Source organism: Hydractinia symbiolongicarpus, chromosome 11, assembly GCF_029227915.1.
Source record: "Hydractinia symbiolongicarpus strain clone_291-10 chromosome 11, HSymV2.1, whole genome shotgun sequence".
Classification (NCBI taxonomy): Eukaryota; Metazoa; Cnidaria; class Hydrozoa; order Anthoathecata; family Hydractiniidae; genus Hydractinia; species Hydractinia symbiolongicarpus.
The window spans coordinates 6,284,841-6,307,081 of record NC_079885.1 but is presented as its reverse complement, the minus strand read 5'-3'; the positions used below and the strand labels follow the sequence as shown (position 1 = coordinate 6,307,081).

At 32.5% G+C, this 22,241-nt stretch overlaps 2 protein-coding genes across 2 annotated transcripts; one reads left to right on the top strand and one right to left on the bottom strand.

The window, feature by feature from the left end:
- Positions 1 to 1,192: 1,192 nt before the first annotated feature.
- Positions 1,193 to 2,245, bottom strand: LOC130613380 (somatostatin receptor type 4-like). The gene has a single exon (XM_057434735.1). It carries the CDS (start codon positions 2,243 to 2,245, stop codon positions 1,193 to 1,195), a length of 1,053 nt encoding a protein of 350 aa, XP_057290718.1.
- Positions 2,246 to 13,363: 11,118 nt separating this feature from the next.
- LOC130614645 (uncharacterized) lies at positions 13,364 to 20,414 on the top strand. Its single transcript, XM_057436080.1, has 8 exons — positions 13,364 to 14,371; positions 15,365 to 15,459; positions 16,756 to 16,924; positions 17,100 to 17,158; positions 17,272 to 17,454; positions 17,633 to 17,863; positions 18,815 to 19,015; positions 19,798 to 20,414. Coding segments are annotated over exons 1-8 (1,062 nt in total). The 5' UTR covers positions 13,364 to 14,369; the 3' UTR covers positions 19,920 to 20,414.
- The last annotated feature ends 1,827 nt before the right edge of the window (positions 20,415 to 22,241 follow it).

Genomic DNA, 22,241 nt, shown 5'->3' with positions numbered 1-22,241 from the left:
ATCCCAATTCAGTCTTTTAGACTTCGTCTTCGTCTGCTTCAAGTGCCCTGGAAGGCAAGACACATGAAACTGCAGAAAGTTGTTATGACATATCTATCAGATTGCTTGAATCAGCGGTTCTTTTTTGGGGTGGCCAGGAAGAGAGGGCTCATCAGGAATACTTGCAAGGAATCTGTCAAGAAATCTTTTGAAAGAGTTAGCATCTCCAGAATGGTCACGCAGATGTCTTGGTAGTGCATTAAAAAGTCTGGGGCCAAAATGACTTAGGCTACCATACATTTTTGTTTGAAGTGATCTTTTAATTTTAGAATGCATATAATGTGCATATGTTATCACTCTCTACAAACAGTTCCACAAAATGTTATTACAAAGGAGTGGAAACATTGATTGAGTGGATTGTTTATTTAATAGCAAAAATAAAATACAACTCTTCAACTACAGGGATAAACCGACATTCGAAATTTCTTTAAGTGAAAACTTACTAGATTGTAACATTTGATAATTTTATTGAGTCCCAGAAAAAAACTGCCTTATTTCGAACTAATGTCTCATTTTGTTTAAGTTCGAATTAACAGGAACTTTGCTTAAGTCGAACATTCGTTAAATCGAACTGTTTTTTCTGGTCACTTGTAGGTTCGAGTTACCGGGAGTTAACTGTATAAAGAAATGGTCAGTCCCGAGTCCAAAATATGGTATAATTCTGCCGTAAGTTGCGAAACTTTAACTTTCTTACCAGTCAGTGGTTTCTTACCAGTCAGAAGTTAACATGAACTTGCTACAAAAATAGTCGGGTTTTTTCACCCAGATACCGTCGAGCTGAAACATTGATGTAAATTTCCCCAATGTAAAATAAAAAATAATACAGAAAATGAAAACGTATTGTAAAGTGAAAATCTTTAAGCTGGTACTAATGTAAGTGATGCTGTTTATTTTTATTGTCTAATAGCCAACTTAGTGGCTCGTTCGAACATGAATTTTTAAGACAAATTTTCTAGGACATAGAAAGCCTTCATTAAATATTTTGGTTCAAGAAAGGACCGATCAATAACCTAAGTGATTAACTGAATATACTCAAATTTCAGCAAACACGTGTGAAATAATAGTAATAAATAATAATAATTAATGAAAAGAAATGGTTCAGTTTTATTTCTTAGTAACTTCATTTTGCCATGTCTTTAACTTTAGCACCGTTTTAATTTATCGTGCTTTGGCGTGTTGAGACGAAAATAGTTTTTGGGTTTTTTCTGGGTTTTAATTCCATAGTTGGGGTTGGCTCCACGCTTTGCAGGTAGAATAATTTCTTCATTGCTTTTTTATAATCTGGCAACTGGTAGCAAAAAAATACCGGATCCAGGACAGTATTCAAAGCGTTGACTAAAACACACACCCGGATTGTCTTTATTCGCAACCGGTCACCTTCCACTGTGTTCGGGTATAACTTTGTTACGGTTGCTAAGAAAAAATAAAATAATAATGGTAGCCAACATATAATGTAAACCAAAAACAAAATGTTCAGTAGGTAGGTGATTCGCGTCGTGGCTCTCTCTACCGCAGAGTCTTTTATTGAAGTTGTTTTATTATGGGTGCGAAGTGTATTGCTGATCATCTTGTTACTAGCGATAAAAACAGTGATAGGAATAAATATACCAATACCGAAAATTAATCCTGTATATAAGACTCCGTAAATCGGTTTGCCCCAGTGTCGTTTGCAGTAACCGTGTTCACGAATGAATTTCCAAGATAACATATTCGGAATCGTTGTAAGACAGGTAAGAAACCAAATTCCGAAAATTATTTTCTTGATCTTACTTTCCGTCATATAACGATTCGCAATTGTTGGCCATTTGATTGAAAACAAGCGAAAAATAGTCATCACACAGAGAAAAAGAACCTGGTTGGCAGCGCTTGTGTAAAATAACGACAGTCCTAAAGTCGCCCAACACAAAATACTTCCCTCGAATTCACGAGTAATGTTAAATGTGTGTACATCGATAAAGACGTAGGGTATTAACGATAGACCAGTCAGTAAATCTGTCATCACCAAATGCGTCAATAAAAACGTAAATTTTGTCTTTGTTAAGCGAGCGGTTCTTTTAATATGTAATATAGACAGGTTAGCAATCAAACCACAAAGAATTGTAACAGCGTATAAGATTTTGAAGCCAATGTTTAAGAATACGGCATCAAAAACATTGAATCGTTGTGACGTCAGCAGACTAGTTGTGTTCGTTGTGTTATGTTCCATCATAACTTAATTTATTCGACACAATTTTCTTCAGATCAGTAAAAAAATAAAATCTGATATTATTTGCTTCAAATATATTTTCTCTGTTGTTCGCGCGCAGAAAAAAATTTCCTTTTCTGGTTGTAATATCATACATAGGTTTTCCAAAATATGTTTATTGTCAAAAAGAATAAAAAATTAAATTTTCTAATTATAAATAACACGTTCTCACTTGGTCAATATAGTATATAAAAAAATCGTTCTCATTATTTCTTTAAAATCATTATATTATTCCCTAATAAACGCCTTTGGAGAAAATGACTTCATTAATAATTTACTTTAAAGGGAGAGCAATGTTTTATACTCCTTTGAGCGTATATTACCGCTCTAGTTTAACATTTCGTGTCAAAATACGAGTGCTTCGGTCAAGCAGAGGTGCTAAATACAGCTGCGTAACCTTCATAATTAATGATATGAGCAGCAAATAACTTATTAATAACTTTTCATTTTTAAAGTCAAAAAAAAATTTATAATGGATTCCCATTGTGTGGTAATATAAATATTCCTCATAAACAAGGCCTACACTTTGGCAGTCAAATTAAGTATTGGAGTTACAAAACGGATGTGTATGAGCCTTTGAAATCTTGATTATATGCAAAAATATATCAATAAAAAGTATTAATGATGTACTAGTCGATAAGGCGCGTGGAAAAAATCCACTTAGGCAGAAGGAATAGATCTTTCATATAAATTTTATTGACGTCAGCAAATATTTCAGTATATTTTGCACACTGCCCTTTACCAAAAAAAAAATCTGAAAATGTCAAAGAAGTATATGTGCAATTTCTAATTTAGGAAAAATATTTTTAATATCTTACACACAATGTCAAATCGCATTAAATCCCACACACATAATTTACACAAAATGTAAAAAAAAAACAGCTTGCAAGGTGTAAAATCTAGTTGATAGAAATTTACCACAACGACACTCACAAAACCGACAGTAACAACACTCACAGTTACAATGCCGACAGTCTCAGCATTTTATGTGATTATGTTGAAAACTTTCAATACTTTAATCTGAAATGTCTAAGAAAGGCTTGCTAGAGTAAGCACAGATCAATGAAAATGAGTTCTTTACACATTTTAAATATTTGTTTGCTGTACGACAACTGTGCTTCCTCCTTGTACAGAAAATTTGTCTTTTATGAAACTCAGCTAAAAAAAAATACATAACGATAACATTATTGTTCCTAATTGTATTTTAGACCATGAAGTTCGATTCTGTTATGTAAAATATAATAGTCCACCTTTATAACCAGTTTAGGTACTTTTGGACAAATCTTATATTGGTTAGTGTGATATTATTTGAGAAAATTTCTCACCAAAATGTAGAATTTCCGAAAAAATTTTTCAAAAAGTTCAAGGTTATTTCTCTAATCTGTGATATCGTCCTAACTAATATAAACGGGTTGCTCAACATATAGGCTATAGGCTATTGAATAATTACTTAAGCTGGAATAACTACTTTAATGTAGCAAAACAAAAAGATATGGCATAAAGAATAGAGCGAAAAGTTTAGATTTAAAACTAGGTTGACTGACGAAATGGAAGTAATTAGTTTTGATGTGTTTTTTTATGCTAATGTTAGCTATTTGTAGTAAAGATGTTATAATGTTGAAAAACGATGGTTTATACCGCGAAATAGATGGTTTGTCAATGGGCAGTCTTCTGCTTCACATGTGACTTTTTTGGTTGATTCGACGATAAGAGATGATGCATCATCGATATATGGATGGTATTTTATGAGAAGTTAAGAGGAATCTGATTGAGAATTGGTAAAAATTTATTCCTTACACCACGCTGAAACAGATACTGTAGAAAAGGAAAATAATAATTCGATTGCATTACTTAATATGCAAATAATTTATGGAAACAAGTTAGTTTCCACTTGATATGAAAATTCCACTGATTCAGGACTAATGAACTTTTATTCCCCCGCACCTTTGAATTATAAGATCTCAGTGGTTATTGGTATGGTCCACAGGATCAAGTTTTTATGTACAAGTTAGTACGCCTAAACGGTTCACCTGTACTAAACACTCAGTCGGTGCCACTATCAATTTTTGAACTTTTTCACGTGATCTTTTCATCCAAAACAAAACAATATCGCATGATTGATTCTGCTATAGCAGGGCAAAAAAATGTTGTAAATTGTTTTTATTTTTAAATTTTACAAAAACTTCTCAACATAATAAAATTGCTAAGTGAACTGTATTTAAAACATAGTTAGGGTATAGCCTTTTTGTTAAAGTTATTACGAAGTGACTGTTTCTACTTAAAACCGATTGTGAACTGTGTTTTCACTTCTTCTGAAATTGTGGAAATGTGAATTTTTAAAAAATCGTAAAATTTATTACATCCGAATTACTATACATAATGTTGTGTGCGCTTCATTCGATTTACGACATATTGAATACTTGCACTAAACCGCTTCCGCCTGATGTACGGCACAGTTTAACCCTATTCGGTCCGGGGTATTTCGAACATACTATGACTGGGGGCGGAATCCCCCCCTCAATAACTTAATAACAATAGTTGTTCAAATTGAATCAAACTTGGTAAACCTATAGTACGTCATAAAAGAAACAAAATGGCAGCAATAAATTTTGCTTGCGTCAGTACATCTTCTGTGACGTCATCAGAAGCTTGAAATTTGTTAAAAATGCCACTATTTGCTTAAATTTTAATTAACTTTGTTCCCGAGCGAAATTTTTGCATTCTGTTTCAAGTTTCTGAAAGCTTAACAAAAGTTATTTAACATGTTTTCTGGTTTTTACGTGGATCGCATAAAAAATCCTAACAGGAGTTATTAAATTTTCCCATTATAAGGATTTCATAGAGATTTTTAAGGGTAGTTTCGAGTAATGGCCAATATCAAAGTCTCCAAAAGGTATGGGACCTAAAAATTTGGCATACAGGTGTCTAATAGATAAATATTGAAACTCAGTAAGTTTCGTAGCCATATAATGCAGCATTATTATTATTTTGATACGCCATTTTAAATATGAACCCACTGTGATCTAAATCCATGATTTCACTAACAAACACAAAAATAAAATGTGACATAATTTACCGACTTTGTTTTGACCGTTCGCATAATTAACCAATCACAACGGCCTGTTTTTTGAAAAACCAATCCAAAATTTTCGCAATTTGGACATGCTGACGGAGGAACATGATGACGTAGACTATTTTGATTTTAAAAGTGGTTCGTGGTCAGTGTTAGGATTGTAGGTCTGTTTTCGTCTTCTAAGACTTTTTAATTTTAGTATTTGTTTTCCGTATGTTTTCACATGTTTAGGTAAATATATTGTCACGTTATTTATCCATTTGGAAATCTTAAACGCACCATTTTTAGAAAATTTTGCTAGTAACAAAGATTTTAAGGAAGCATTCTAATAGCAGCTAGCTAGCTTTAGTTATTACTATCCAGTTTTGTATAAAAGCTTTTTATTTTAACCAACTTTTCTTGTCTTGATGTTGCAGTTGTGGCTATCTAGATAGCTCCTTAGCTACAAATGGCTAAAACGTGAAAGTAGCTAGATGAAGTATGGCTATAACAAAATTTTTCATCAACAATTCTTATGCTAAATGAAGTTATGTAGCTACACATTTTATTTAAACCGAGGTTGGAATACAGTTTTTTTCAAAAGAGTGTTACGCCTAAACGCATGTGCGACTCGGATCAATTGTACTTAGCGCTCAGTCCAGTGTTAACGGGTTGTTTCCTGTGTTTCTGTTTAATCGAAGTTGCCATTAATTTTTTTTTGAAAAGGGTATTACACTTTTATGGATGTGCAACATTGTTCGCATGTACTAAGCTATCAGCTCGGAGTAACATTCATTTTTGAAATTACAACAGAAACATTCTCCAAAAAGTAAAAAAGGTTGGCAGTTTTTGTTATGACAAGGCAATAAATTTTGTAAAAAATGTATTACTCCAAAAGCACCATAATATTGTGTGCGTTTCATTCGGTGACAGACTATAGATAGATAGATGTGCATATTTTACATGGCTAGCCTCACTGAAATCAAGGGATATACCCTGTCTATTATTTCCAGGAGGGGCCATTGCTTATGAAATACTATATATCTGTACTAAAGCGGCTTAATGTATGACACAGTTCATGGTTCTTATTAGTTCCACGCCTGGTAAAACAATTACTTGTGGCTTAACCACCACTTTATTATTAAATCAGATCACATTGACGAAACGATTATCTACAACAGGTGAAAAGAAATTTATCATAAATGAAATGGCATAATCACATAATATTTTCTTTCAATAATTTTATTTGCTATTGAACAAAAAACTTTATGAATCTTGCTTGAAATTGAATAATGGTCTGCCGAGATAAATAAAATGATTGCAACTTATAATTCTCCACGGTTATTTGATTTGAAAAACAAGTTATCACACTTTTCCTTGCAAAAATATCGTTATATTCCTTTCGTTTTTAGTTCTCTTGCATGTAAACGTGATCAAAAAAATTTTTTTTCGATATATTTCTTACTACTGTGCAAGAACCACTATTTTTATGATCATCATGATTTTAATTTCTTATGAAAACAAACTAACTGGAAGCAAAACTTATACGTAAAAATAAACAAAAATTATAATACCCTCAAGTATGTCTGTCAGGTAGCTCAGTCAGTTAGATTCAGATCCACAAGTACTTTACTTTAATCCCCACATAGGGCAGGCAGAAGTTTTAAGGGAATTATGTTGTAAATGTTATAACAGCCTTTGTCGTCCCTCGAAATTAGAGAGGCAACCACATAAAAAATAAATCACCTCAGTTTTTACAGCAAACTGGCAATCGGTATTAGATTTATTGTTCCACAGTATTCTTACAGCTTAGCATGTATTATATATATATAAAAAAACACAATAATTGATGGATGTATTCCTTTTGAATAAAGTACGATGTGTTGCTCATTTTACAAATGTACTTTGATATTAAGTGCTCTCTGTGATCTATATTATAATACCCGTATTCGTCCATCTGTCTGTCTGACACGTAAAATGGTAATCGCAGTAGCGAGACACAGAAAATGCAGTAAAAAAACAATGGCGAACCCGTGGAAATATCCATGGGTTATCGACTAGTTAGTTTTTATTTGTCGATTGGGCGTCCCTCAGGTGGAGGATTCAGAGTATCGTATGTAGAGAAAGGTTGTTGTGTGTGTAAAGGAATGACCTAAGCAACAGCTTATGCTTTTGATATTAAAATATAAAGACAATTTTTTCGCCACTATTCAGGGTTAGAAAAAAAAACACGTCCTGAACGATTTAGTACTATCACGTTTTTTAACACACTTTAGAATCTAGAGTTTCAGAAAAAATCTTTTAGCTCATAACGTAATGCTTATCAGAATGAATCACAATATATGCTAAAGGTGTTTGAGAATCACAAACCGAATATTGAAAATATTTAAACGAAAGCTTGTTTTCATTTTAATATACTTATACAATGAGACCGAAAAATTTGACTACTTTGATCACATATTTTTTTTTTTTTTTTTTTTTTTTAAAAAGGAAATTGTGGCATAATTTAATTAATAATCTTCAAAAATAGTTAAAACAGAAAAAAATACAAAGAATGGTTAGTGATATCCATCCATGTTCTGAGCAGACGTGTTTCTACGGCTAAAGAGGGATTTTCACGAAGCGAATTAAACGGCGAATTCGACAGTGAATTTGACGGCGAATTCGATGGTGAATTCGCTTTTTAATTTTCACGACAAAATAAATTAGGCGCCAAATTCATTGTTTACATTAGTTAACAGCGTTCTGATTGGTCAAAAACTAGCAGCGAAACCTTAAGCCGCGAAATAGTAGGAGCTGTTTCTACTTTTCAGCGAAGCGAATATTTCGATGCAAAATCAAAACAAAAAAACTGCGCATGCTCAGATACAATTCGCCGTTCAATTCGCTTCGTGAAAATCCCCCTTAACCATCGATGATATATTGGTTTGTGTTAAATCTACTTTGCTAAATTGTCATTATGTAACGACAATATTATCTTTTTGGCCAATGCTAGAAATATGAATGAGATGTGTAACATGACTGTGGACTGAAAAATTTAATAATGAATAATGAGGGTTTAAAAACAATTAATTCTGATATATATCACAACCAAATCTGGGTATAGGTTACGGCAAATAGCAAAGCATGGTTTCTGTGTTACGTGGTGTCATTCGTAAAGAGTGAGCTAATAACATAAATTTTTGGGATTTACGTGCAAGGCACTTTGGTTACACTCATAAGCCCAAGAAATGCACACATAACCTTTGGTACTTATTACAAAAATACCCTGGTTTTGTTTACAAAAGAGAACAGCCTCAACGATGTTTCATATTGTTCTTACAGGTAGCTTAGCTACTCTATAGCTAGATTTAGGATTAAACAGCATTAGATAGATAGATGTGCATATTTTCATGGCTAGCCTCACAAATAGCGAGGGATATACCATGTCTATTATTTCCAGGAGGGGCCGTGGCTTGGATGGAGAATCCTAGATCATTTAATGCTCTTTTTGAGCTACTCAGACCCAATTAGGGCTCGAGCTCTACTAGACAACTCCCGGCAACATCCAACGGCCCACACAATGTATCATCTCCCAAATTTCCATCACATGGCTTGGGTTAACACGGGGCTATGGTAAGATTCACTCGCCCATGTTAAATCGCCGTCAAGGGGAATCGAACCCCGGTCTCCCGCGTAGAGTACGAGAGCTATAACCACTAATCTACGACGCCAAATTTATTACTTAATACTCAGTAACATAGGTCAAGTTTGAATATTAAACTTTTTTGCTATAGCTAGCTAGACTAAGTATGGAAAGGACAAGGCTGAGCTGTTTAGCTTGGTTAAAAGTCAAAACTTAAGAGGAAAATTACATCACAGTTTTTAAAATGCAGGAAAATTCATTATTCATCAAGTTAGTTTTTTATAAAGAAATTTTCCATATAACCCAAATGTAATATGGAAGACTTCTTCATATAAAACCTCAGAAACCTTCTCAAGTGGATCACTTTCACATTAACAAAAATTAAAAGTTTTTAAGATGAACTTTTGCGATTTTGTCATTTATTAGTTTCAAATTTCTCGCTGGAAATTTTTAAGGTTTAAAATCCATGTCGCACGGTAAATTTTTCGTCCTTATCATAATGTCATATACATCAGCTATGCAACAAATTTTGCAAGAAAATAAAAACACATAAAGAGAAAAAGGTTGTTATTAAAGTATTATAAATTAATTTCAAACCGATTAGTCCCTGCAGTCATTTTGGTGTCAGCGGTATAAAAAGCTATACTAAGTAAAAGTCCTATTACTTCAGTAAAAATTGAAATAATGACTTGAAACTTAGTATTAAATGTTTTTAGACCAGTTTGATGAAATGAACCCCAAAATTTTTTTTACTACTATCATAATTTCTGAGTTCTTGCATTTAGCCATTTTCGGAGACGCCATTAAACTGTTTTTCACCGTATATCAATTTTGACAAGCCAGGTATACAGAAAACATTCAAGAGTGATTCTCAGGATTCAAAATAATTCAAACAGATAAAATGTGTCCCAGATTTAGGACCAAATACCTTATCCAGCTCAGAGAAAGTGGGAATGTGCTTCTAAAGCACAGTGCTGAATACAAAATTTAAATTTTATGCCGTATAAATACAAAGTAGTTAGAAAGTTATTTTTTGTCCACCTGGACCTGCAAGACATTTACTTGCACTGATCGCTCAGCCTGGTCCCACTCATAATTAATTTTTGAATATCTACAGGAGCTTATTATGCAAAATGAGTGTATTTGCTTTGCAGAAGTAACAATAGGCGTCATCACAAGTCCTGCGAATGTTGGTTTATGAAAAATGTATTATACCTTTAATGTTATAAGCGCTCTACTGGATTGGTAACACAATACACTAAGTGTCCTTCGTGTAACACAGTTTACCCTTTACTTAGTCTTAACCTGGATTCCCAAATTTTATTATTTCATAACACAAACCTGAAAATTTACAAAAATTAATTTATAAAAATTGGTTTCCTAACTAGCTATGTACTCAAGTCTTGACTGTTCACTGTTGTTAAATAGCTAGCATTTCATTTTATAATGACAGAATTACTTGAAAAATCTTTTGTGTAGCTACATAAAAATATATTTAGCTCTTGTACTTTATCACTTAATTATTTAATAACAAATGTGCTTCTGGAGTGCTGCCATGGTGCTTGCTATAGGTAGCTTAAAATCACAAAATAAGTATTATCCAGATCTGACCATCCCTTATCATCAGACATCAGAGAGGCTTTTCTGTTCTTTACTTCTCGTTGTGGGGTACCTCAAATTCTTGTAAATCCAATGAAAAAAAATAGCTCAAGACTTCCTCTTCTTTCCCTTGCACCACTCATGGCATTTCTTTGCATTTCTTTAGTTCGAAGCCACGATTCCTCTAGCTTCCGCGTCTTGTTCACAAGTTTCAGCGCTAGCCAATATGATGGACAACGTCGAGGAACCCTGGGTAATTTTGAAAAAAGGTGGTTCTGCCTTATGATTTTCAGATTTTTGCTGCTGATATTAGCATATTTTACCCCTCGAGTGCCACACCTTCGTATATACAGGAGTTAATTATCTTTAAGGCCAGAAGCAAATTTTATATTTCGCTGTGTTTATATTTGCTAATTATGTATAAGATATGTATACCGCAATTCCATAGGATAGGTCATAATTGAGGCATGTTTTCAGAGAAAAATAAAGTGGCTAATTACTTTAAATAAATAATTTAGAATAACAATTTAAAAGGGGAAAATCATTTTGTGCATCTTCAGATACGTAGCTTGAGCAAAAAGATCATTTTACATTTCTAAGCACTTATACAAACTTAGAAAGCAAGAGCATTGAAATAATTTTAGATATTGGCCTGCTTAATCAATATGACACAAAATCATTTATAAACTGCTTCAGGGGTTCCAATTCCTTGGAGATCGAGGTAGTGATCAACTTTTTTAATTAGCAGTTTGTTTTTCCCACATCGTTAAATAATAGTTATAATCGATCTTGTAAAACAAAACAAAACCGTCCATACTTTTAGTTTTAATTCTGAACAAATGACTCACTTAGCGTTAAAAGCGAAAATTGTGCATAATAATTTTTTTTACATGACACAACAAAAAAAAGGTATGAAAGTAGAAAAATGAATTGAACTTTGTAAGGATCGTATAAATCAAGAAAAAACTATTTGTGATTTATTTAATTATTGAAACGAATTTGCACCTGTTGAAACTCCTTTTTAAAAAAATAGAAATCTATCTTCATAAAACTTTAGATCAGTTGTAGTTTGGGACTGGCGAAACTAACATAAAATAATAACGCAAAAATGATTTATTCGTAAAAGTCTTAGTATCTTTTTCAACAGGTTAATTTTGTTATCTAAACTCAAAAACTAATATTTACGTACCGCTACACTGGACTGGCACCCTTTCTCAGGAGTAAGAACGGCCACAAAAGAGGAGCCCATTTTAAAGTTTTACAGACTTAAAAGCCACAGAGCAGTTAACATTCTTCTAACTCACATTAGGATAAAATTGTGAAAATAATATACCGCCATATGAACATTGTATTTTAATCTCTTTTTCTCACTGCCTTCTTCACTTTCTTTTAACAAACTCTTCACAACCGTATTTAAATGATCTACGATCGAGTAGGATCTCCGCCATTGATGTTACTTTCCATTCCTTTCCATTTTATTCATGACAATGGCGTTTTCTAAAAAAAGAAAATTTAAAGGCGAAAAAGAAGTTACGGTCTTAAAAATAAAATATATAACAATAAAATCGCCCTAAGAAGGTAATAAATACCTTTATAAAGATTTTAAAGCCATTATTGTTGTTACAACTAACTTTAGCTAATATGCAATTATTTGATAGGTTTCTATCCAAATGGATAGCAAAATTGCTAGCTAGCTCGGAAAATGTCAAGGTTTTCTTTACCAGAAAACCTGATTCAAAACTGGAAGGTATTTGCTTTATAGGATAAATAATAGAAATATTTTTACGGTACATTTTTGGTGTTTTCAAATCGGTGTCCAATATAATATCCAGAATGATGTAAAAATATTATCCTTATTACCCATAACCCCCTTCCCCCCTCACCATAAGCTAGACTTTCATGTAACTAAAGTCAAAAATAAACAGGTCGTTTTGTGGCTCTTCTAATTTGATCCTACGTTAATTAGGGGGTGGCATTTATTTACAGGGAACGTTTGTTAATTTAATATAATTAGTGCAACTCTTGTTGGAGAAATAGTCTTGGTAATGATTCGCAAAAATTAGTGAACAAGTTAGCAGTATCGTTTCTTCTTAAAAATTTCTGCCTTTATTTCTTTAGCAAATTCTTATGAAACAGTAACAAGACAGATAAGCAATTTGTCAATGAACTGAAATACGCAACATCTTCTACGCAAAATAGTTTTGTAACGTTATAATAATGTTATTTGCATGGGCTGCTTTTAATTCGTCGTATATTTAAATTTGCTCTTTTCTTATCAATACTAATCCCTAGAAAAATATGTAGGTAATATATTTCAGCTGATGACGAACAAATTATTTTTAACTTCTTTAGTGTGTTGAGCAATAAAAGCAATGAGAGACTTGTTACTAGAGATACTGGCACGCAATATCTGTCAAGGATCCCCTATAGCTGGAATTTGAAAGCTATTTAAATAAATAAAAATCTCAATTTATTTCATGTCGTCCCTGAAACTATCAAAACTAGTACTAACCCCAAAGAGACAAAGAAAATAATTTGAGTTCTTGAAGCATTCGATAACTTGAATTTTGAAGTATATGAAAAATAGTTCAATTTGTCAAAAGTTTTTTTTTCACTTTGACAGTCAAACAGAAACAAAGATATATCCTATATACATTTATTGAAAATATTTTCTATTGTGGTTTAAAAAATACTAAAAGCTGGAGCTAGCGTAAGTTCCAGTTATCGAAATCATACTGTAATTTTTATAACAAATCCTTCGTGAAAATATGGTAAAGAAATATAAATCAACTATCAATGTATGACGTCCTGATATAACACGATGCAATAATAAACTCATTTTTGTAACAAATTCACAAAACTTATCATGTCTCCACACACCCGTGCAACATTTAACATTCCATCACAACGATAAAGAATTTAGCAAAATTGTATTATTCTGACTGGCTGGACACCAAAAAATATTGACTCAAAATTGGTGCTGAAAGTGGCAACACCAACTTTTTGTTACCAGTAACATTCTTTTATTACTCGCATCATGTTTTTGAATCAATATAATTGTATTTAGTGTTGTTCACAAAAATATTGTGAGCAACAAAAAGATACTCTGGCCATAAAAAAAAGAAATTAACAAGACATATTTGTAATCCGTAGCAGTTTTGTTAGCACCATTAATATACAAAAATCAAATCGATTTTATTTTATATGTTGTCACTGGTAACAACAGTTAAGAATAACAAAACATGTTGTGAGTAAACTACCATGGTGACACAGATTTACATTTTTAGGCGAAGGTAATTAACGTAAATTTGTTATTAATGCTGAATGTTTTACTTGTATCAAGTTGTTGACTCATAATTTATGACACATTCCTGATTTAGCAACATCAAATGATTTTAATAAAAAATAGCAAAGTTATGGTTTGTACGAGAAAGACCAACACTCTACAAACAAGTTTTATAAATACACAGAGAAAAAGTGGAAAAATTCTCACACTATACTCCCAGCGGAAAATGTTCTTTGACGCAAGAAAAATTTATTGTGGGTGAAAGGAATTACGATTTAATAGAACTGCTCAATTGCAACGTTCTGATGGGTGTGAGATAAATACTTCACACTTATAATTAATGCTAACTTTTGTGTGAAGTTTATTGCTTTCAACACGGTTCAATTAGCGAATCACTTAATTAATCCCAGAATGTCATCCAAACAAACATTGGTGATATTGAGATAAATATGTATATTTGTCACAAAAATTCATTACTTCATCAACAAATTAAAAGAGACAGGTTGAACCGGAGAAAAAAGAGATGTAAGAGTTTTTCATTGCTTTTTATTTTGTTTGTAAGGGTCTTTTGTTATGGACAATGTGTTATTTTATTTTTCCATTATTTAAGGTCGGTGTGTGTGCAAGAGTGGGGCATGGGCGTTGGGTGGAGGGTGTAAGGGGTGTAAAGTAATTTGTAAGGAAACTTTTAGGGTTCCAAATTGTTTAGACTATCCAAATTATTGTGGAAGGTTTATAACAAAAAGGCTTTCCCGGACCAGTTAGCAACCTGTTTTTGAATTTCATAAACTGATCCAAATATTCTGTATAAATCAGCAGCTTCGCAAAAAGAATTTTGTCATTAAAAATTGTAGTCATTTATTACCCAATTAGTTTTAAAATAATTCACAAACATTTTTTTTTCAAATTTTTTAATAGAATAGAAAGAACATGAAATGCAAATTTTCTATTTATACAACAACTTCAACTAAATATTTTAAAACTTGCATTTTTGAGGCATTTTGGTTTAAAATCAGAAATTCGACAAAAAATCTAGTTCATAAAAAGTTAAGACGGAAAAAATTATTTTGTAAAAAATGTTAGTCCGCACAAAATTTAGGTTTACTTCGATAAAATTCGTCCTTTTTTTGGACGCCTTTTTCGCTGATAAGTTATCCATAAATTTTGTAACATTTTGTCCATTCTAATTTCAATCTACACTTATATTTCGGAATTAATTCGTTTCCAAGCAAACCTATCTTTTAAAACACACAAGTTAAATAAAATTACCGATTTCAAAGCATGCAGAACAAAACAAAACAAGAACTCAAAAAGAGTGTGTTGTGTTGTAATAAAACGTAGTATCTTTAGTTAGCGTTTTACATAGAGAAATGGAATATCTGAACTCTTTTGGCTCAATGAGTTAAAAAGCATTTAGCATTTATGATTTTAAAGAAAAAAAGGTTTTACATCGTGCAAAAGATTTTTATTATTTAACTTTTTAAATCTGCAACTTTGAACTTATTTATTTATGTTTAGGTTGAGAAACTTTGTTTTCATTCTGTTTGCGTCAAATGCTTTGGGCTCGGTTTGGCATAAATCATTAGACAAAGAACTGAAGATATTGGACTTGTGTAAGTAACTCCATTTCAAGTTTATATCTGCTTGTAGTTTATTTTAAGGACGAATCTTTTACCAAAGTTTCTCACTGAAGATGGACATCATTTTATTTATGACACGATAAGTTTGCTACCTCCCTCATGCCCCTTGGAATAGAAAAACATTTTTGAATTTCCTTAGCTTGTTTTAAAAGTTTTTCTTTTGTTAGGCGTGATTTATTCGAATTACCGTGTACCATGTTTCATCACCGAGATAAGATGCTTTTGCATCTCTTTAATAATAGCCGTATTCTGTCTGTGTGTCCGCGAAAGCTGCGTCCCGTAACGGAAACACGAAATTTTTAAAATGCGCACCAATACCAAATGCGATATATTTTTGTCCACGTTGTTGCGACGGGTAAACATAAAGGACGGGCGACCCCGTGGATTTTTCCACGGGCTAACGACTAGTCTCTTATAATAATACAGAGACTGTGTCTGTTTGTAACAGGCAAAGTGGATATCGTCATTTTCCTTTGATGTCGCCGAAAAAATTATGTCTAATATGTTGAATTTTACGGCGCGACGTCAATAACACTCCTTTAACGTCAATATCCTATATTAAATTAATGAAGCCATTACAGTGCACATAAAACTTTGAGGCCAAATAACTTGGAAACGAGGTGGTGATGTCAATGATTCTTCACCGCGTGGGTAACTAGGGACCACCCTGGGACCAATTTGGGTAAGTTTCCTAAACCTGGGTCCTTGAATCCGTGTTGGAATAGACGGGTTGCTGACGTCATCAAAAACCTTCAAATCCCAATATCTTTGCAACCGTTTGTCAAAGATACATGATCCTACGCATTTTCTAGATCAGCGTTTCAAGATCTTTACGATGAAGGCAACAGGAATACAAATTTCTAAAAAAAATTTGGGGGGGGGTTGACGGGTCGGTGTTTACGTCAGCAAAATTTAAATGACGGTTGTTTTTTTCTGTTATCCTGTCTAAGTGGATTTTTCCACGGGCCTTATTGACTAGTTACAAATAATACTTCGAATGATAGCTGTCACAATAACTTTTCCTGACGTTTCTTTCTAAAATTCTTGTATTAAAAAATTATCTATATTATAATGCCGTATCCGTCCGTCCGTCTGTCACGCAAAATGGTAGCTTAGCTGCGATGGGCGAACCCGTAGATTTTTCCACGGGCTAACGACTAGTAGTAAATAATGCCTTCTATCGTGGAAAGAAACTCATTTAGAATCTGTAATAAACATAAATAACTCCCATGTGATATTTTTCCATCATAATTTCCTTTTTTAATTTAGCCCAATGCCAAGTTCAACTTGAACCAGTAGGTTGTTATGCCGATGAGAGGGGTCAAAGGGCATTCTCTAAAGAAGTTGTAAATGGTCGAGATTCAGCGAGCTTAGTAGAACTTCTCCCACTTATTCAATGGCAAAATTTTAACCATTTTCTTGCCAATTTTATATGCGAGTAAGTATAATATTCAATTTTTATTGTCCACTATATTACCGTCATGGAAGAAAGATGCTGAAAAGCTAGTTTAATGTGCGAAGACGGAAAACTTTAAGTTTATTTGTAAAAACTCTTTTAGACCTATAAAAAGTTCTCTCAAAGAATAGTTTGAACAGTTTTTGTTTATTTTTAGGTGTGCCAAAAGGGCTGTAGCTGAGAACAGAGGAAGTCATATTGGCGTGCAATTCTATGGTAGCTAAACCTTGTTCTGACTGTAGAATACATTTTAAAAGCAATTTTTGGATTAACACAAATTTATTGAAGTATTTTTTTAAACTTAATACACATATTCAAAACTCTTATAGGAGAGTGCTGGAGTGGAAACAAAGGAGATGGTCTAAAGAACATTGTTATCCCCTATGATAAACATGGAAAGTCGAATAAATGTGTCGATGGAGATTACAACCCGTTCACCACAGCTAAATCATGCCAAGTATACACAGGACAAGATAAAGCTAACTTCGTTTATAAAATTACGAAATATGCTTGTAAGTATGATTAAATAAACATTATTCCTTATCATATGTTTATTTTGCCTGATTGTGCAATGATTTCGGCATTATTGCCAAGTAAGGTATGATTTTTTCAGCTCGAAAAATTGGTTTGAAGTTATTCCAAAAAAACCTTAGAATAAAAGTTAGATGCGGTGAAATTTTTTCATTTTAGCGGAAGGTTGTCCTGTATATTTTGAATCGAAAGGTTGCTATAAAGATTTGCAAAAGGAACCTAGACCTTTACCGGAATATCTCTTCAATGAGCGTGATCTTACCATTTCTAATTGGAATGGAAGAATGATTGATTGGCAAAACTGGGACTCATACTTAACTGGATTAATGTGCCGTTGTGCTAAAGCTGCAAAGAAAGCTGGTTTTCTGTATTTTGGAATACAATTTTATGGTACGTAATCAAAATGCTTCTCAAAACTCAGTACTTTGATAGTAGAATCTTTCAGGAGTCACTTTATAAAAGTCAACAAAAAAGTCAAACAGGCCCCTTTTTTTGGTGTTTCAGATATTTAATATATTTAATAAAATGCTGGAGCAAGAAATACATATTCAGTATTTCTAAGTTATATTTTTCTTTTACAAATATATTTTTACGTCGTCTAAAAGAACGTAAGTAACATCTTGCTTTACGTACGAACTTATGTAAATAATACGAACAAAACATTTTTTTACTAGTAAAAGACACGACGTAAGGGTTCCTGAGCAAAAATTTGATCAGGCGAAATAATTCCCTAGAAAACCAATTTACTATTTATTTGTGACCAACTGCTAAGTCAACGTAACATAACAAGTATTTATATATTTCATTGTATTCCCCCTTAAGGAAACAAAGCAGGTGAAGTTCTTTTGAGTCAGGTTTTCTCTGCGTTTTTTTTTGGTCGTGTAAATAATTCTATTTTTCTCATTCATAACAACGAACATAATAAATTAGGAGAGAATTTTTCAAGTATCATAAAAAAATGTTACAAAAGTATGTTTTGTTTAGGTCATTGTCCCTTAACAATGATCTTTAACATTCTCTTTGTTACTTCTGCACCATACCGAATTTAACGTTACTGAACAGGTACATACGCCGCTTTTCATTAAGGTATTCTTGGGCGTAGCTAGCTCCCTGCTGTTAGAATCTGCGTAGCGTTATTAGATGTTTTCCGGAAGATTTGAAATTTGAGACGCTTCAGAATACAGACTATTGCGAACAGATGTCTCTCTCAACCACGAATAGAATTTCTAAAAACGGTGTTGTCTTTAGCGTATGGAAATGGAGGAACGAAATTTTTGGTAACAAGAAGTTTTAAGAAAAGTTTTCTCAATTATAAATATCGAAGTTAAATTTTCATTTAAGGCGAATGCTGGGCAGGAAATAATCCCATTGAAATGACAAAAGACAAGGAAGGAACAGACATGGATTGCGTTCAATCTCCTGGTAGCCCAGAATTCGGAAAAGTATGCCCAAAAGATGAAGAGGTGAAGGAAAAGAAACAATGTCTACCTGTACCATGTGCTGGTGCTCCGAAGGCTAACAAAATATATATGCTTAAACAAGGTATGTTTAAACTTGAAAGTAATGTTTATATTTTGCAATTTTAGAACAGATAACACGAATTTACACATTCTGGTAATAATGAAAAGAAACATGGAAAGCAAAAAAATAAAATGAATGTTAAGTACACTTGATACGTCTTTACAACCGGTAAAATCACGTAAAAAGATGTATATTACTCATTTTTTCACATAATTAAGCCAAACAATTTTTAGGAATACAATTTTTTTATTGTTATAAAACATCCAAGAATGGGAAAAATAGGGAGTAAGAAAGATCTAATCTAAACACGTAAACAATTTAGCCAACAAAATGCAATAAGAAAAAATAATAATAAGAGGAAATATAACACATTTTTTAGTTCATTGTGAGTTAAGGAATTGTGAAAATAGAATGATAAATGGAGTTAAATTATTTGTACAGTTAACGTGATGTGTTGTCTGCTCTACACACATTTATCAAAACTTGGGTATAAGTTTAAGGGCCTAGTTAGTGTACATTTCTTTTAATTTTATTTTTATTTTCGAAAAAATAAAGCAGGTGCCATGTGTAATTCCGTAAGTTTTGATTTTTTAGTTAACTAAATAGAATACTTTACCGAACACCTATTTTCCAACAAAAAGGCAAATTGAAATTATTTTTGCATTTTGTATATTCAGACGTTTAGAGTTTTTAATATATCTCTGCTCAAGTTTTGTATTTTCCATCATATACTAAGATTTTTTAGCACCTACTTTGGCCAGTGCTGTTTAGTATCTTACTGATCTGTTTTAAAAATATTATAGGGCCGTTGGCATGTTTAAGCGACCCTTGTAAGAATGGTGGAACATGTATTTCAAATGGAATTAACCACTTTCAATGTGAATGCCCTACTGGTTACAGTGGACTCGATTGTGGAGACGTTTAGACCGGAAATATGCTTTATAAATTGGAACCGAAAAACCCAAGAAGAATCAGATATCTCTTTTTTTCAATATCTGTTACTTTAGTTTTTTGTCTAGGTTGTCAGACATTTTAATGAAGATTGTTAGTTTGTTAAAATATTTTCAAGTTTAACATTTCTTTATATAATATTTTCTCTAAGTGAAAGGAAAAATTCCTGATTGTATTAACTTTGGAATTAGACAATAATTTAAAAATAATGGCGATAGGGTATTTCTCAAATATTAATATATCAACATCGTTTGGTATATTTCACATAAATATAAGCCTGTTTGCATAATATGTAAATATGTATCCACATTTTCATAGCTAACTACTGTCTCCAAAAACATTCAGATGGTTGGCGTCAAGTTTCTAAGTTCAATTCTCTGTTTTTTGTTATTTTTAATGTTTATAACGAACGAAAAATTTTAATACGAGTTTGCTAAGTAGCGACATTTAATTTATTTTCAGTATGATGATTATGTACATATTATTAAGTTACGATTGAACAGATGTTTGAATGGAATTGTATTTTGTTCATGTTTTTGCCGGTTGACAACATTATTTAGCTAAATACCATGAAATGCAGAAAAACCATGAGAGGATGTCGAAAATATTTTCGACAAGAGGTGGAATCCATACAAATTTGCTGAGTTGACAAGATTTCTACTTACGTCATAGAGATTTAGTTACGATTTTTTCAACTGATTCGCTCTAAACACGGATGGGCTTCACACACGGAAGTGCGGCATGGTTTACCTGTACTAAGCGTCTCACGATTAATATTTGAAATTTCACGGAAATTTAATCCGCAAAATTAAATAATCGCTCAACCCGACGCTTAACACTTGACTACCAGGGACTTAAAAAAAATATTTTTGTTTCTAAGCTTTGAACTCGTAGGTGCGAAAGCTCAAGAATAAACTCCAGTTTGAAAAAATTTTAGAAAATTTTGGCATCACAGAAAAGATTCTGACTTTCTGAAATATCTAGCCTTTTTTGTTCCTTTTCCGACATAATGCCACCGCCAATTTGATTCTATTTGGAAAAACCTATCAACGGATAAAAAAGGTGGGGCGGAGGCAGCCCATCCTCTTGACCTATTATTTTTGAGAAACCTTGGACTAAATACGGTCATGATTGTTCTGGGATAAATCACAAGAGTTGTAAAGAACTGTCAGAAAGTTCTATACAAAAATTGTGTTTCACAACAACAGATATAAATCCTTTCCATGTCATATATTTTCTCCTATGAGAATCTCGCTAGTCGTTATCAGATAACAGCACTAAAAAATTTTTATATTGGTTGGTGGTGCAATATACCCTAAAAAACAACGCTTTTTAATGCTCACCCCTTTTGGCACACGGGGTCACAAAAGTAAATTACGCAACTTAGTCAGAATAAATTATTAAATGAACCTAAAGTTAGCAAATATATAACAACCTGAAGGATGGTTTTATTACCACCGTTATTAGTAAGCGCTTCACTATTCTTCCTAACAATACATTTATTTTTGTCTTCACCATTAGCATTAACAAGAACGCCATCAAAGTTGGTTTTAGATGAATAATTATCTACTAATTAAAAGTTTGAAATGTTTTAGCTTAATTGACTTCATCTCTAAATGTTGGTAATTCAAACTGACAAAACCAAACAGTCCGAAATAGGTACTTTCATCTTTTAAATTTATATCTTAAGGTCATTCTCGTCCCTTGAGAATTCTGAGATAGACCCTAAAATTTTGGTTAGGACATGCGCGGTCACTTGAAATTTTCCGATTGGTCTATTCCGCGAATTTCTGCATTGAGCATTCTAATAAATCAAACGGTGGCGGTGGAGATACGAAAAATTGGAGAATGCTTCTCATTCTGATATTATATGCTGTGTTTGAATCTAAAGAATACTGTCTGTTGAAATCAAATTGATAATATTTTTAATCAGTTTTAATAGCTAACTCAGATTTTTTAAAGTGCCATTAAGCCGAGTGGCTATCAGCTAGTTAGCTACAATCTTATGGCCTTCTTAGTGGTAAGTTCGTGTAACATATGCGAAAACTTATCTGGAGATTTATGATCTAAACTTTTACATTATATATTTAAAAAAAGCAAAAAAATTATCTATGTAAAGAAGAGAAATTTTGGCAAAAAGAAAATTTACAGCAGTTTAGACAAAATTAGCCACATTGAATTTCTGCCGAAAATTAATATATTCGCTAAATCAAATTCTAATTAAATATTTTCGCTGGCATGCGTAATGATTTCAAATAAAGAAAGGACATTTCTAGAACTTTTGGTTCAAATCCAT

What these genes read in the sequence shown, in the direction of transcription:
- LOC130613380 (XM_057434735.1), bottom strand. Translation starts at nt 2,245, where the DNA reads ATGGAACATAACACAACGAACACAACTAGTCTGCTGACGTCACAACGA.
- LOC130614645 (XM_057436080.1), top strand. An exon ending in ACTGAAGATATTGGACTTGT is followed by an intron (nt 15,460 to 16,755) that starts GTAAGTAACTCC and finishes TTTTTAATTTAG; the next exon opens with CCCAATGCCAAGTTCAACTT. An exon ending in AATATATATGCTTAAACAAG is followed by an intron (nt 19,016 to 19,797) that starts GTATGTTTAAAC and finishes AAAATATTATAG; the next exon opens with GGCCGTTGGCATGTTTAAGC.